The sequence below is a fragment of the Polyodon spathula genome, unplaced genomic scaffold (assembly GCF_017654505.1).
Source record: "Polyodon spathula isolate WHYD16114869_AA unplaced genomic scaffold, ASM1765450v1 scaffolds_796, whole genome shotgun sequence".
NCBI classification, from domain to species: domain Eukaryota; kingdom Metazoa; phylum Chordata; class Actinopteri; order Acipenseriformes; family Polyodontidae; genus Polyodon; species Polyodon spathula.
The window spans coordinates 235,001-248,888 of NW_024472283.1; the positions used below are offsets into that span (position 1 = coordinate 235,001).

At 46.9% G+C, this 13,888-nt stretch overlaps 1 protein-coding gene across 3 annotated transcripts in view; it reads left to right on the top strand.

Annotated features, from left to right (window-relative positions):
- Positions 1-2,298, top strand: part of LOC121308872 — a 6,326-nt gene extending 4,028 nt beyond the window's left edge. For all 3 annotated transcript variants that reach the window (XM_041241549.1, XM_041241550.1, XM_041241551.1), the window contains 3 exons: positions 241-489; positions 912-1,082; positions 1,871-2,298. In XM_041241549.1, the coding sequence (XP_041097483.1) occupies positions 241-489; positions 912-1,082; positions 1,871-1,914 (464 nt within the window). In that variant the 3' untranslated portion in view covers positions 1,915-2,298. The remainder of the gene's footprint in view (positions 1-240; positions 490-911; positions 1,083-1,870) is intronic.
- Positions 2,299-13,888: the final 11,590 nt, after the last annotated feature.

The window sequence follows — 13,888 nt, forward strand, 5'->3', positions numbered from 1 at the left end:
ATTCCCAGTTCCCCCGGGGAATTTGGAATTGATATTTCAGATACATGATAGCTGTTGAGGTTGTTCAGCTGTTTTCATTGGAAGTTCAGTAAATCAATCACTCCTCCAGCTCTTTGAGGGCCAAAGTGCTTTACACGGGAAAACAGTGAGCAGCACAATCAGTCTAACAGATTTAAAGGGGCAGAATTAACTGTTCCTTCTCCCCTCTCCTTTGTTCTTCTCTTTTTCTCCCTCCTTCAGTCTCAGTGACTGTTGAAGGCAGCGGCGTGTCTCTGCACTGCACTGCCTCCAGCCTCCCGGCCCTGACCCGGCTGCTCTGGATTGACTGGGAGGGCAGGGAGGCTGCGTCGGGGCAGGGGGGAGGCAGCAGGACCCTGACCCTGGAGGTACCTGCAGATGCACCGCGAGGAGAGTGGACCTGTGCTCTGCTAGAAGGAGGATTTCCAAAAGCAGTCTACCCTTACCAGCTGGACACCAGCACATTCGTAGGTAAATGTTCTGGTGTGTGCCGATCCCTGATCGATTCCTGATAGACACTCTGAAGAATGCCCCAGCTGGCACATTGAGCTTCTTGCAGTCAGAGTGTTAATATGGGTGTTATGTGGAGTCCCTTTGTTTGCAATTCTAGCCCTATTTCTCCTCCTTGATTGTTATACAGTGCTGTGAAATCTCTGCAGAGGGTTTCTGACATTTTATCTTTAAATTCAGTGCAGGTGCTACTCACTGTTGGCATCTGAAATGTAGGTGTGTGTGTGTGTGTCTCTGTGCCTGTGTGTGTGTGTGTGTCTCTGTGTGTGTCTGTGTGTGTGTGTGTGTGTGTCTCTGTGTGTGTGTGTGTGTGTGTGTGTGTGTGTGTGTGTGTGTGTGTTCTCTCTCCTCTCACACTCTCCTTGTTTTGTATTCCTCCACAGAGCTGTTGGATGGCTGCTTCACTGACTCTGTGCTGTTCTGGGTGCTGGTGGGATATTTGACTGTTAAAACTGCAGCCTGTGTGGGGCTTTGTTTCTGCTTCAAGAAACTTCTCGATATCAAGGTGGAGAAGGAAATGAGAACCAAGAGGCTCCGCGCTGGCACAGCAAGGGGTGAGTGTCTCTCTTTACTGAGTGCTTCTCCCAGCACCCAGTCTGACTGGAGTTCAGGTGGGAACCAGTGCTCGTCACCTTATTAACCACAGAGCAAAGTGAGCTAATGCGTCAAACACACCAGCCTTTCATGGCAGGATCTCAGGATCCTCTCACTCATTTTTGGGGTCCTCCATTCAAAATGTGTAGCCTTATTCCTTGAGCACGCCAGTCCTGTCTGTCTGTCTGTCTGTCTGTGTGTCTGTCTGTCTGCTGGATGCACATTGCATGGGGAACATGTAACTGCCTTTTATCATCTCCAAACTTTGATCATTGACTCCCAGCCTCCTATAGACTTTTTGGGTTGTTTGGGTGCCACCTGATAGTATATGAATTTTACAGTAGAAACATTTGCAACACATCATTATGAGGAGGCTGTGTGGTCCAATGGTTAAAGAAAAGGGATGCATAGTTCACACACCCCAGTCTATAAGTCGTCTTGGATAAAGGTTTCTGCTGAATAAACACACACTGAGGAGCCTCTGTGTGTGCGCACTGGTTTCCACTGTCCGCTGCTTTGTTTCATTTGTTATAAGCTTTGTAAAGAATTTCCCTACAGGCTCACTTATCAATTTTATTTTTTATTCTACTGCATGTGACAGGATGGAGGGGTGTTTGTATGCTTTATCAATCGCTTCTATCCAGTTAATAACTCAAGGTACAGGTGCCTGTTCTAGACCCCGTACCGAAAATCTGTTTCAAATTTCATTTTCAATTTCTCTAAAATATTTCTTTTTTTTTCTGTGTAGATAACAATTCCACCACGTTTTCAATGCAAGTTTCTGGGGAGTGAAGAGCATTCCTCCCTCCCTCTCCCTCCATCCCTCTCTCTCCCTCTCCCTCCCTCTGTCCTTCCCTCCCTCTCTCCCTCCCTCTCCCTCTCCCTCCGTCCCTCCCTCTCCCTCCCTGTCCCGCTCAGGCATTTCAGCTGATGTGGAAGCAAGGCGCTGTTGAAATCAGTGGTTTCTGCTCATTTTCATTTGAAGGCAGTCCAGCTGGAGGGGGTTCCTCCTCTGTGGTTGCAGTGTTTGTGTTGTGGAGTCCTGCATTGGGGGTGCTGGTCCCTTTCCTGTTCCTCTGGCTGTTTCACTCGGCTCCATAATTGCTCGGTTTCTATATGCAGTTTATGAATGAAGTATAGTATAACACAATCTGGAATTTCATAGTTTGTGCTTGTGTGATTAATAATAATAATAATAATAATAATAATAATAATAAAATAAGCTATGTAATAAATTTATTGTTTCCTTGTTGTTTGTTGTTGCTTGTTGTTGTTGTTTTATATTTTTGTTCTAATTTAGTGGTATTTTTTAAGAGCTGGTCACCACCCCGCCCCCCCCCCCCCCAAAAAAAACCCAACTTTTTTAATGAAGATTCCTCACGCAAACCATTTCTGCGACAGACCATTCATTGCTTCTCTTGAACACCAGAGGGCGCCAAATACTTGCTAAACATCTGCCGAGCCTGACATTCATGGTTGAACCTGAAGGCGCCCTTATAAAAGACTGCGGTAGTAAAGCATGCTTGCAAAGCTGGCATCCAGGGAGCTGCTGAGCCGAGGCCTGGGGGAAAGGTCTCTTGATTCGTTTTTAGGCGCTGCGCTACACTCCCCCTCTGCCGTTGTTTAGTTTGCAAGCTCCTGTCATGGTTTGGCAGCGGCTCTGAAAAGCCAGTTAATAAGAAGGGGTTGGTTTTTTTAAAGAGCCCGGCTGCAGAGTCTGGTTTTGATGAATTGCAGAAAAGGCTCTGCGTTTTTTAAACACAGGACCGCGGCAGGCTAGGCTGGAGAGTACCCTGTGGAAAGCAGGGAAGGGGGAGCGGCGCAGTTTCTGTGTGTGAGAAGCTGATCACTCCTGAAATCCGAGCACATTCCAACAACAGTTCATGCTGTATTGTTATTATTATTTATTGTAGACATCCTGGCAACGGGATATTTGTGCAAGGGTTGAATGGCTGGGAGTGTCAGGGGCACAGGCTGGACAGAGTGGCACACATCTCTGCTTCCCTGAGAGCCGGCTGGTCAGTGCCCTCTACAGCCTCTTTGTGTCCCGGGGGGGGGGTTAGACCTGCGAATGGAAACTCTCTCTGCCGGTGTCAACAAGCTCCAGGTGTTTTCTCTGGAGTGCTTCTGACAAACTCAGAAAAGCAAAATTCACATTTTCACAGATTGAGTGTCATCTCCTTTGAATGCATGTGTGCGTGTGTGTGCATCTTTTTACAATGTGTTTTATTGATATTGGTGAAATATTGCATCGTCACTCCTTCGTCTTTTCTTTTTTTGAGACTTTTAAAAGGTCTGATTTTTTATTATTATTATTATTTTTTATTAGGCTTTCAAATAAGACAATACATTTTTTTTTTTTTTTTTAAATGGGAAACTTTAAGCTGTTGTTAAAATATCTCAATTTAAGTTCTAACTTTGAAATAAGAAAATGTGCAAACCCCCCCCCCCCCCCCGAACCCTGCAAATACTGCTGTCTCCCCTTTGAGGTGTTAGTGCTTTCGAATCCTGCTGATAGAATGCCGGGAGCAGTGCTGCTTGTTAAGCCCGGGCTGTGTTTGTGAAGTTCCCTTGTGTTCAGAGAGACAGGAGCAGAGCGGTGGCTGCAGCGCTCTCCCCTTCCTGTTTCTGGGCATTGTGTGGAGAAGCAATACCAGGAAGCCGTTCGCCCGGCTGATAACGGCGACGGCGGGGGAAGAGAGACAGAAACCGCTGCATCGTAGCGCCCTGAAACAATTGCCTGGCTGCGGAGAATCAAGGTGTTGAGAGGGGAGGGGCTGCTCTGCCCCTGTGACCCAGCCAGCCCTCCCCACAGCGACACCGCGCTGCAGTGCAGCTTCACAAACGCAGCTTAGAGAAGCCCCTGGCCTGCAATGCTCTAATTCAACTTTTATATTCCATCTGGAGACCGAGGCTGGGGAACTTGACCTGGAAATGCTGAGCACGAGTCGCTGTTTGTTAGAGGCAATGAAACACACTTGCTGACGTGTTAGTAAGCTTGTTGTTAAGAGATTATAAACTGACGATTTATATAATAATTCAGACAGACAGGGCTGGTGAGGAATAAGGTTTCACATTTTAGAATCGCTCCCTCAGCTCACTTTTCATGAATTTCACATTTGGAGCCAGCGAGAAGGGCGTCCGGGAATTTCTTTCAGAGGAAGAAAGCATTGTTAGCACAGCTGCCCTGTTTCTCAAGAAAAATGCGCCTCTTCTGGTTTTTGGCGTGCAGCTGTGGAGAAACATGTGAGAAACCTGACAGTGCTTTAGAGATGAGGAGAGTTGCTTTAGACCAGGACTGGCTCAAGCTGGCTCTTCCAGTCGGGGTCTTAGTTCCAAACCCTCTTCCAAATTGTGCAATTAAACCTCCGCCTGGACCCTGCCATCCTTCATTATCTCATTATGTTAAATCTTTCTTGGTGATTTTGCCTGTTCAGTTCCAGTGCTCATCACATTCCCCATCCTAACTTAAAAAAACCCATCAAAACAAAAAGACACAGCCCAGGACCAAACGAGGGGAAACGAGATCCTGCTGCCAAAAATCACAGAACGCAAACAAGAAACAAGGGCCGGGTCCTATAGAAACGAGGGGATCTGAAACAACAGGAGCATCTCGCAGCGGCTTCCTTCGGAACAAGTGACTGCCGAGACAGGAAGCTGAGCTCAGAGCAGGGGGGCCTCGAGTGCTTTGTCTGCTTGCTTTTCCAAAAGCAAACCATTCCTTTATCGACTGTATCCCTGCTTCCCTTCCCAGCTCCAATGCCCGCTCCCCCTCACTCCTGTATTGACCTGGAGTCCCAGCCCATTGGATTAAATGGAGAGGCAAGGGCTGGAAGCGATGACCTCGCTGCTCAAAGATGAGCGCCTTGCCATTGGACCCGAGAGCAGGCTGTGCAGGCGAGAGGCAAGCACGGGCCTCATGCTGATGTCAGTCTGATGAACTCATCAGCTGCTAGGAGGAGATCTTCAGTTGAATGTCAAGGCCTTCCTCTTTGAGGTTTGCGGTGTGCGTCCAGCCCTTCCCTTTCCATTCAATTCAATGGGCTGAGATGCCAATTCATTACAGCGTGTGCTGTCTGCGATATCGCTTGCTGTCTGCAATGTCAAGCCCCCTGTGTCCAGTCTGGTTTTTAATGCCCGAGGAGGGAAGCTGAAAAGCGCTGACCCATGCCAGGAGATGAGACCGGGAAGCTGAAAGGGAATCTCCACTCCGCTGGCCCAGGAGGGATGAGTCAGGCGTCCTGGCAGGTGGAGAGGGAGGAGAGTGGAAGAGCCGCCGGGATCACCCGGCTTCCTGTGACAAGAACAGGAAGCGACCGGCAGCGGCTTCCACTTCCTGTCTCCAACACAGAAAACAAACTCCTGAATTCCAGCGCCAGACAAACCGACAGAGACAGACAGAGAGGCTGCTGGCTGTCCTGCCATGGATGCACGCTCTCTCTGTCTCGTTGAATTGCTGTCTCTTGACAAAGTGCTGCATCGTTAAATGACTGTTTCATCTTGTTATGCGTCATGCAAGCAGCCCTCATGTATCGCGATGCACATCACATCGCGACCTGCACATTGTGGCTCCGATCGTATCGCGACAGCGCCATCACTATGTGCGGTCTTGGGGCTCTGCTGTCGTTTTCATTAAAGGGGATTAAGCTGTCACCGCTCCAGGGAAGGCTATGATTTCGGAGAGCTCGTATTTAAGCCTGATTATTCACGGCTGTGTCTTTAAAGAGTCACCCCAGTGAACCCTCGAGAGGTGCTCCATTCTCCCAGCCAGCTAGAGTTCAGGTACACGCAGTCTGCAGGGCTGTAGCGCTGTGTGATCCGTCACCCTGCCCTGCTCCTTCCTTCAGCGGCAATAATAATAATAATAATAACAAGAAGAAGAAACTTAGCTATGAATTACATTGAAACAAGAGGTCTCTGTGTCAGGGTCTCTCTGAGTGCATCAGCACTTGAATTTAAGACCTCTGAACTGTATTTTGACTTTAGCAAAGAAGCGAGGCAGGTGATGCCACCAGGTGATATCCCAATAGGCAACAGTGCTCCTCCCTCTGCAGCAGTAGGAGGTTATGAATATTTGGCATAAGATCTCACCAGTGAGAAAGCTTTTATGATTGCTGTTCTGTGTGTAATATATATATATATATATATATATATATATATATATATATATATGTATGTATATATGTGTGTGTATATATATATAATATATATATATATATATATATATATATATATATATATATATATATAATAAACATACGTAACATTTTTTGTATGCATTCTATGAGAAATGTATTTGGCAGGGAAAAAAATATATATATATATAAAATAGATGCTGTGCAGAAATAAATGATTTATTAGCTATGGATTCCATTGCTGGGGTCAGGTTAAGTATCAGAAGAGACTCTCAAATGAACGCTAACCGCTCTCGTGCGTGCGGCAGGATCAGGTAACGCTGCGCTTTCCTCTAGCGTTTGAAGGCAAAGTGAAAGCAGTTTGATTTGCAATTCTCTAGTTAAAAACAGGAATGTCTCGAGAGCTGAAAACGACGCTGTAAATCAATGGAACCGGTGCGTGACATAGAGAGCTTGCAGTGTTTTTTTTTTGTTGGTTTTGTTTTTAGTTCTGCTGGATAAACTGTTGAGTTTCACTTGAGATTTTCCTCTTTTCCATCACACCGACCGCCCTTACAAGAAGCAGGAGTGAAACATCCTTCTTTTGAACTGTCCTCGAAAGTTTCAATTAGATGCCAAACAGCAGTGATCAGATCGCAGCCTGCCTTTCATTTTCCGAGACTGTAATACTGTGCCTTTACTCACAGAGGCCAGCTTCAGCACACTGTGTCTAATCAGCTCGTGGATCACTGTCCATGAGGCTCCACAGATGTGTAATCCACTCAGCCAGCCCCTGCTCTGAGATTACACAGCACTGCATGGCTGCAAGCTGTAGCGCTTCATAAGGACTGCACCTGAAGAGGACTCCTGACTTTCATTCCTAAACCAGGAGATTTACCCATAGAGGCTGAGTCCTCGTTTACAAGGGGGTCCTGGAAAACAGACATAACAAACAACACAGTGAAAACATGTGCGGGTCAGACTCAATCAGCAGCACGCAGAGGCCACAGAACACCGTGACTGAGACAGGTTTCTGTTTGTTAGTGTGGGCTGAAGGAGAGGCAGTGGCACGAGGGTCGAAGCAATTCCCCAAATCGGATTAAAGCACTCATGATATTGGGCTCAGTCCAGCACTTCATGATGGCGACGCAAAGGCCATCTATTAGGAAACTAAAAAGAAATGTGTTGGGGAGTGGAAAGGAGAACTGAATGCAGTAGAGCAAAACCAGATCCAAAAATAAAATAAAATGACATTCATCTCCTCGCTGAGCTGGGAACCCAATGGCTTGTTTATCAAGATCGAGGAAGCCTTCGCGGGGCTGGGAACGAAGGTCACTGCGAGGGGAATGAGAGCGAATGTGAGCAGTGTGTGTGTGTGTGTCTCTCTTAAACAGCGTGAAAGGTGTTTCAGAGTTCCAGTTGAGTGCCAGTGTGAACAGCTTCATCAGCTCAGAGTTGGGTTATTAGTTGTTCTTGCGTTTCATTGTCTCAAAGAGGTGCTGTTTCAATGCCAGGTCTGTTTTATACTTTATAGTGTTTCTTTAGAGGCATGATGGCATCCATGCGGCCTCCTCGCAGCTTGCCCCTCTGATCTGGTACAGACTGCATCAGCCCTGCTCCCACGCCTCGTAAAAGATTTACTGTTATTGGGAAGACATATTTTCCATGTTGGGTCACTGGGATTCTTTTTGGTACAAGCCCTGGGTAGCTGGGAGATATTTTCACACAGTGGGGGCAGACTGTGACATATCGTTCCACTTGCAGATCCCTGCATTACTGTACTCAAGAGGTATTTCCACTCTCGTTCCGGGCAGATTTACTGCTGCTATCCCTATAGACGTAGATAACCACAAGCAGAAGTGAAAGTGAAGGCCGTTGTTCTAGGCGTCCCGCCCTCGCTGGTTGTGCAATGCTGTGCTGCTCAATAATTCACACGTTTGGTTGAGTAACGGTCAGACCGCGATGACTGGACATTGTACTTGTGCTCAGTCTCTTTAGAAAGAACCTGGAAACAGGTTGCTGAGATCACAGTGAAATTGTACTGGCTCACACTGCTCTGCAATGGGAGTCTTAAACCCGGCTCTGTTCCCCCGTGCACATCGCTCGCTGACCCCGTGTTCTCTGAAAGCGCCCCCTCAAGCTTCCCTACCCTGTTAAATACAGGAGAAGCGAGCTGGACTTTCTTTAAAAGGAACTCCCTCTCTGCTTTTGCTCAGCTTCCAAATCTGTCTTTGCAGTTTAATTGTTTCCATGACTTCCCCGGGCTCTTGCGGTTCTGTCTGAGCCTCGGTAACGAGGTAATCAGAACCAGGAGAGCGGGGCGGGGCGTGGGGAGAAGGGGGCGTGACTCTGCTCTGTGAGCTCACAGCTCTGGCCTCTTCATTGGTCAGCCTTTGACAAGGTAGGGGGTCCAGGGATCTTCCTGTATAGCCTCACTGTACCAGAAAATATCTAAAAATCTAAAACCCTTCCCTTTCTTTGCTGTTTGATGTATTAGTATAGCCATCATATCCCCTGCCCTGGTTCGTCAGTTTGACTCCTCCCCCGAGTCGTCTTGATTGCTGTTCTGATTCCGTGACCTTTTGCAGCTCTCTCGGGCTCCCACCCACCTCTGAGGCAATCTCAGAGCAATGCTTTCCTCTGGCAGAAAGAAAGTATTTTCCATGACTTTAAAAGGGTCCCGTATCTGATCTTCATTGTCCCATGGCATAGCAGTTGTTTGATCCCTTCCTGGTTTTGACTGCAAGTTTAATAGTAAGACACACCTGAGTTTGTTACCTGTGCGCTGTGTAGGTTGTTGTAAAACCTAGAATAGGTTGAAGCTGCTATGCATTTGTATCCCATGCAATGTTAACACAGGTCTCAGGCTTTGGGGGGGATACTTCATGCTTAATGATCCTCCTGTAAGCCGAACTGTGATGATATATAAATACATGCTCTCTCCAGAGGTTTCTGAATGGACTCGCTTTCCTTCCAAAACATTTATGACATGGCCACTTGGCCGGCTCACGCTCTCCCTGGGAGTCCGACATTCCCAGGAACATGCTTGGGGTGCAAGGTGGTTGGGGGGGGGGGTCGAGGTCGGGCTATTCTTGTTTTATTAGCAGGGGGGTGGGGGGACCTGACATTTGACAGGTTTAGAGGACAAATAAAAATCACAGGCATGTTGCAAAGAGGCAGGACAGATGTTATTCCCGGCAAATTAGAAACAGAATTCCGATCCAGGATTATTCCTCCGGGGAGTGCTCCAGAAAGGATTGTTTTAATATGCCTGATCTGGGTAACCATTGATCGAGGTGTGTGTGTGTGTGTGTGTGTGTGTGTGTGTGTGTGTGTGTGTGTGTGTGTGTGTGTGTGTGTCACTCAGGGAAAGCGTGGGAAACTTATGCGAATTCCTATGCACTTAAAGAATGTGGGATGTGGGAATTGCATGCTCATCGCTGAGGTGAGAAAGGAAGAGGCAGGATCGCTGGCCTTTGTGGGTCAGGACTAAGTGTCGAGGATTGCAGCTGACCTGCGTGTGCTTGGACTCCGGAGGATCGTTCTGGAATCACGTTGCGGAATGCTGTCTTTGAGTCACTGCCTCGCGCCCTCTCTCTCTCTGCTCCACTCTGCCCAGGGGAGATGCAGCCCCCCCCCCCCTTTGTCACTCTGACCCAGACTCCTGCATAGAGTGAAGGAGAGGGGATCTCAAACCACTGCAACACTCCAACACACTGAGAAAGACTTCTAAAACATGTCTCAATGAAATGAATTTTCTCTTAGTATCTCTAAAGAAGGGAGGAAAAAGAGAAGAGATGAGAGATCATATCTCTCTCTCTCTCTATATATATATATATATATATATATATATAGAGAGAGAGAGAGAGAGAGATAGAGAGAGAGAGGGAGAGAGAGAGAGAGAGAGAGAGGGAGAACCAACCACCTGCCTTTGATTTAGTTCAGCTGGTTCTGTTTATTTCTTTCTCGCTTTGAATCAGTTTGTCAAAGCTGGCTCTTAGACTCTCAAACACACACACACACACACACACACACACACACACACACACACACACACACACACACACACACACACACACAATCTCACAGCTTTCTCAAGAAGCTCACTGTTAAGGCACACCATGGCCCCTGTTTATCAAAACTGTTGAAGTGACTAGAAAACACATCACCGATGATACATGATTAGCAATGTAGTGACACTGAAGGAAACTATTAAAAGGAAAAACAAAGTTTTGAAATCATGTCGTTTTTCCTACGAAAGCAGAAGACGTCTTCCTATGAACTGAGTGTAAAACAAGGTCTTCTTTTATAATGCTGGTGTTAACAAAGGGGTCTATTTTAATGATCTAAAGAGTGCCGGTCTTACTAACGCCGCCCTAGAATTTCTAAACCCAATCTGTTGTATCTAACAATGTTAATAAGAAGTATTAATACAATAACCTCGAGCTGAGTGTTATTTCAGGACTCGTAATATGACAACAAGATTTTTATTTTGTGCTACTGCCTCTGACAGTACAGCACAAGAGGGAACTGTGTTGCTCACGGTTGCAATACTGAGAAGACACCTCTTACTGCTGAAATGCAGAGACAGAAACTGTGTGGAATGAGGATTTTTACACTACTGCGTGGACAGGCAGCCTTATAAAAGTTTACCATGCTATTTCTTGCACTGTATTTTTGCAGTATTTTCTCCCATGGTTATATGAAAGTGCCCCATAGTAAAAGCACAGCAAAGTGTAATAAAGCATCGTGAAAGCATGATAAAGCATAGGGAAGCAATGTAAAGAACAGCGAGCAATGCTAAAGCATATTAATAAACATGGCAAACCAGAGCAAGCTATGCTAAAAGCATGAGAGCACTGCTAATCAGAGTCTGTGATCCAGCCTTACAGGGAAGTTTCTTTGATCAGGCTCGGAAGACGATGCTGGAGGCCTGGATGGCTGACGAGGAATTCTCGGAGCAGGCAGTGACCCCAGGAAGGAAGTGCTGTGATTCAGGGATGACGGAGATTAGCACACGTTTGCTTACGCTCAAGCTTTCCCAAGTATGTACCTTGTCTTTATATTTTATATACAAACTGCCGCTGATGAATGTCCAAACAGGATGTTGCTAAGAATGCACCGTCAGTGTGCCAGGAGAGGAGAGGCGAGGGGCTGGCTAGCTCGGTGACTGCCAGACTGTGCCTCATCTGAGCAGCATCCCTGATTCAGTGAGCACCTCTCCGATAAACCCACAGCAGAGCCTGCTTTAAATCAGGCTCAGACTGATCACCTCCCCCGCATTGCTCAGGCTATCCAGCACCAGGGTCGAGTTTATGAGGACCGCAGGGGGCCGACTGATCGAAACATTTCCACAGCCAGAATCACACTGCATCACCAAGACACAGGTTTACTCCCGAGTGAAGTATCGTCTATGCAAGGGCAGTTGCACATAATGAGTGAAATATGGGTTGCATTGAGACCTGCTGTAATTAAATCAGCTGGAATAAAGTCGAGGGGTTTCAAAGGGCTTCAAGCGCACAGTTCGGAAGCAGCGATTCCTCCAAATCCCACTAAGTTTGGCACCTAAACTCCGGTGTTATTTGTGTTCAGATTCCTAATGGAGAATTAGGCTCCATTCCCAGTAAATTTCTTTGCTAGGCGCATTCCCATCTTAGTGAGGGGGGGGGGGGGGGGGCGGGACACACCCTTTTAAAATACTGCTTAGGGTCAGATGCTTAGGAAAGTTTGCATTTAATAAAAAAAAAAAAACAAGCCTTCGACAATCAGCCTGCAAAATAAGAGGAAAAAATAAAGTACAGTGCACCTCTTCCATTCTTTCTGCTTATCACAAGAGAAGGTCTGTCCCTGGCCGGTCCTGATAAGAACACATGACCCTGCTAGAGAGAGCTCTCTAGCCTCTTATATCTGATTATTCAGAACGATTTTAAAAAGCAAGGCTGATTGGCGGGGGGGGGGCTGAGTCATGCTGCTATCACTGAACGACTTGTAACCCTTCATTTATTTATTTATTTATATAGCAATCCTGAATGGCAGGCCTCCTACATGCAGCAGTAGGGGGTTACAAACGAGATCTTCAGGTTCTGACTCCGCCTGTTCCCCCAGCCTCTCTATCACTGGGTGAGCTGGATCACTGCCCTCCCTCCCTGGAGAGACCAAGCGCAGTGCAGGGCAGCGCGGGGGGGAGATCTTCAGGTTCTGACTCCGCCTGTTCCCCCAGCCTCTCTATCACTGGATGAGCTGGATCACTGCCCTCCCTCCCTGGAGAGACCAAGCGCAGCGCGCGGGGGGGAGATCTTGTTGTAGATACTGGCTTATTGTGTTGCTGTTGTTAGTGGAACATCTGACAGCAATTGAAGAGTTCAGGGATCGCTGGAGCTCCAGAGGAGCGCTCTGGTTTCAGTCGGAACGCAGGACTGGGGTAGAGAGAGCTTTCGCAAGCCTATCTCTCTCTCAGTGTTGCACCATTGCTTAATCTGTCAGGGCACGTTGACAGCACACTGTTCTGTATTTTACTGTATTAGGGCTCTTGTTTTTTTCTAGGGTCTGTAAGTCAGATAGCAACATGAAGAGGACGCGTCCTTTATAACAGTTCAACACTTTCCCCTCCCATGCTTTTCCCAATGCTCACACAGTGCATTATATATGCTTTACCATAGCTCTCTGTGCTTTACAATGCTTCCCTATGCTTTACCAGACCTCTCTGTGCTTTACAATGCTTCCCTATGCTTTACCATAGCTCTCTGTGCTTTACAATGTTTCCCTATGCTTTACCAGACCTCTCTGTGCTTTACAATGCTTCTCTATGCTTTACCATAGCTCTCTGTGCTTTACAATGTTTCCCTATGCTTTACCAGACCTCTCTGTGCTTTACAATGCTTCCCTATGCTTTACCAGACCTCTCTGTGCTTTACAATGCTTCCCTATGCTTTACCAGACCTCTCTGTGCTTTACAATGATTCCCTGTGCTTTACCAGACCTCTCTGTGCTTTACAATGCTTCCCTATGCTTTACCAGACCTCTCTGTGCTTTACAATGCTTCTCTTTGATTTACCAGGCCTCTCTGTGCTTTGCAGTGCTTCACTATGCTTTACTATGCTTTCCCTATGCTTTATTACATTATATTTTTACTGTGGGAAACTTTTATAAGGGGATGTGTATTTACAAAGTACATTAGAGGGCATTACTGTACAGACAAGATCAACCACAATGGCAATGCCATAATCAAGGAGAATTGTTGTTTAGCTGAAATCCCCAGTGCTCACCTCAGAAGGGGCGCCTGTGCTCCCCTGTTCTGTCTCGCTTGGTTAAAGCGACCATGTGAGAAACAGGATCTGTCCAAGATTTGTTTTACAGCTTCAGTATTTCGATGCTTCCTCTCCCTTAAAAAATGAAAATACAATCTTGCAGGTTTTGAGTGGAGAGAAAGCCCCAGTTCCAGGTTAGTGGGATGACGTGACTGGATGCCTGGGAGAAGAGCGTTCCAGAGGGTAAGTTTGGAGCCCCTGGGCCCAGGCCAGAGGTTTTTAAAGATCGAACATCACTCCCCCGCTTTGAAGGGGCCTCCTCTCCTCTCCAAGGACCAACTCGGTTACTGGGAAAATAGTTTCAGGGAAAACGCAAACACATGCGCTTGTAAGAGACGCCCTGAC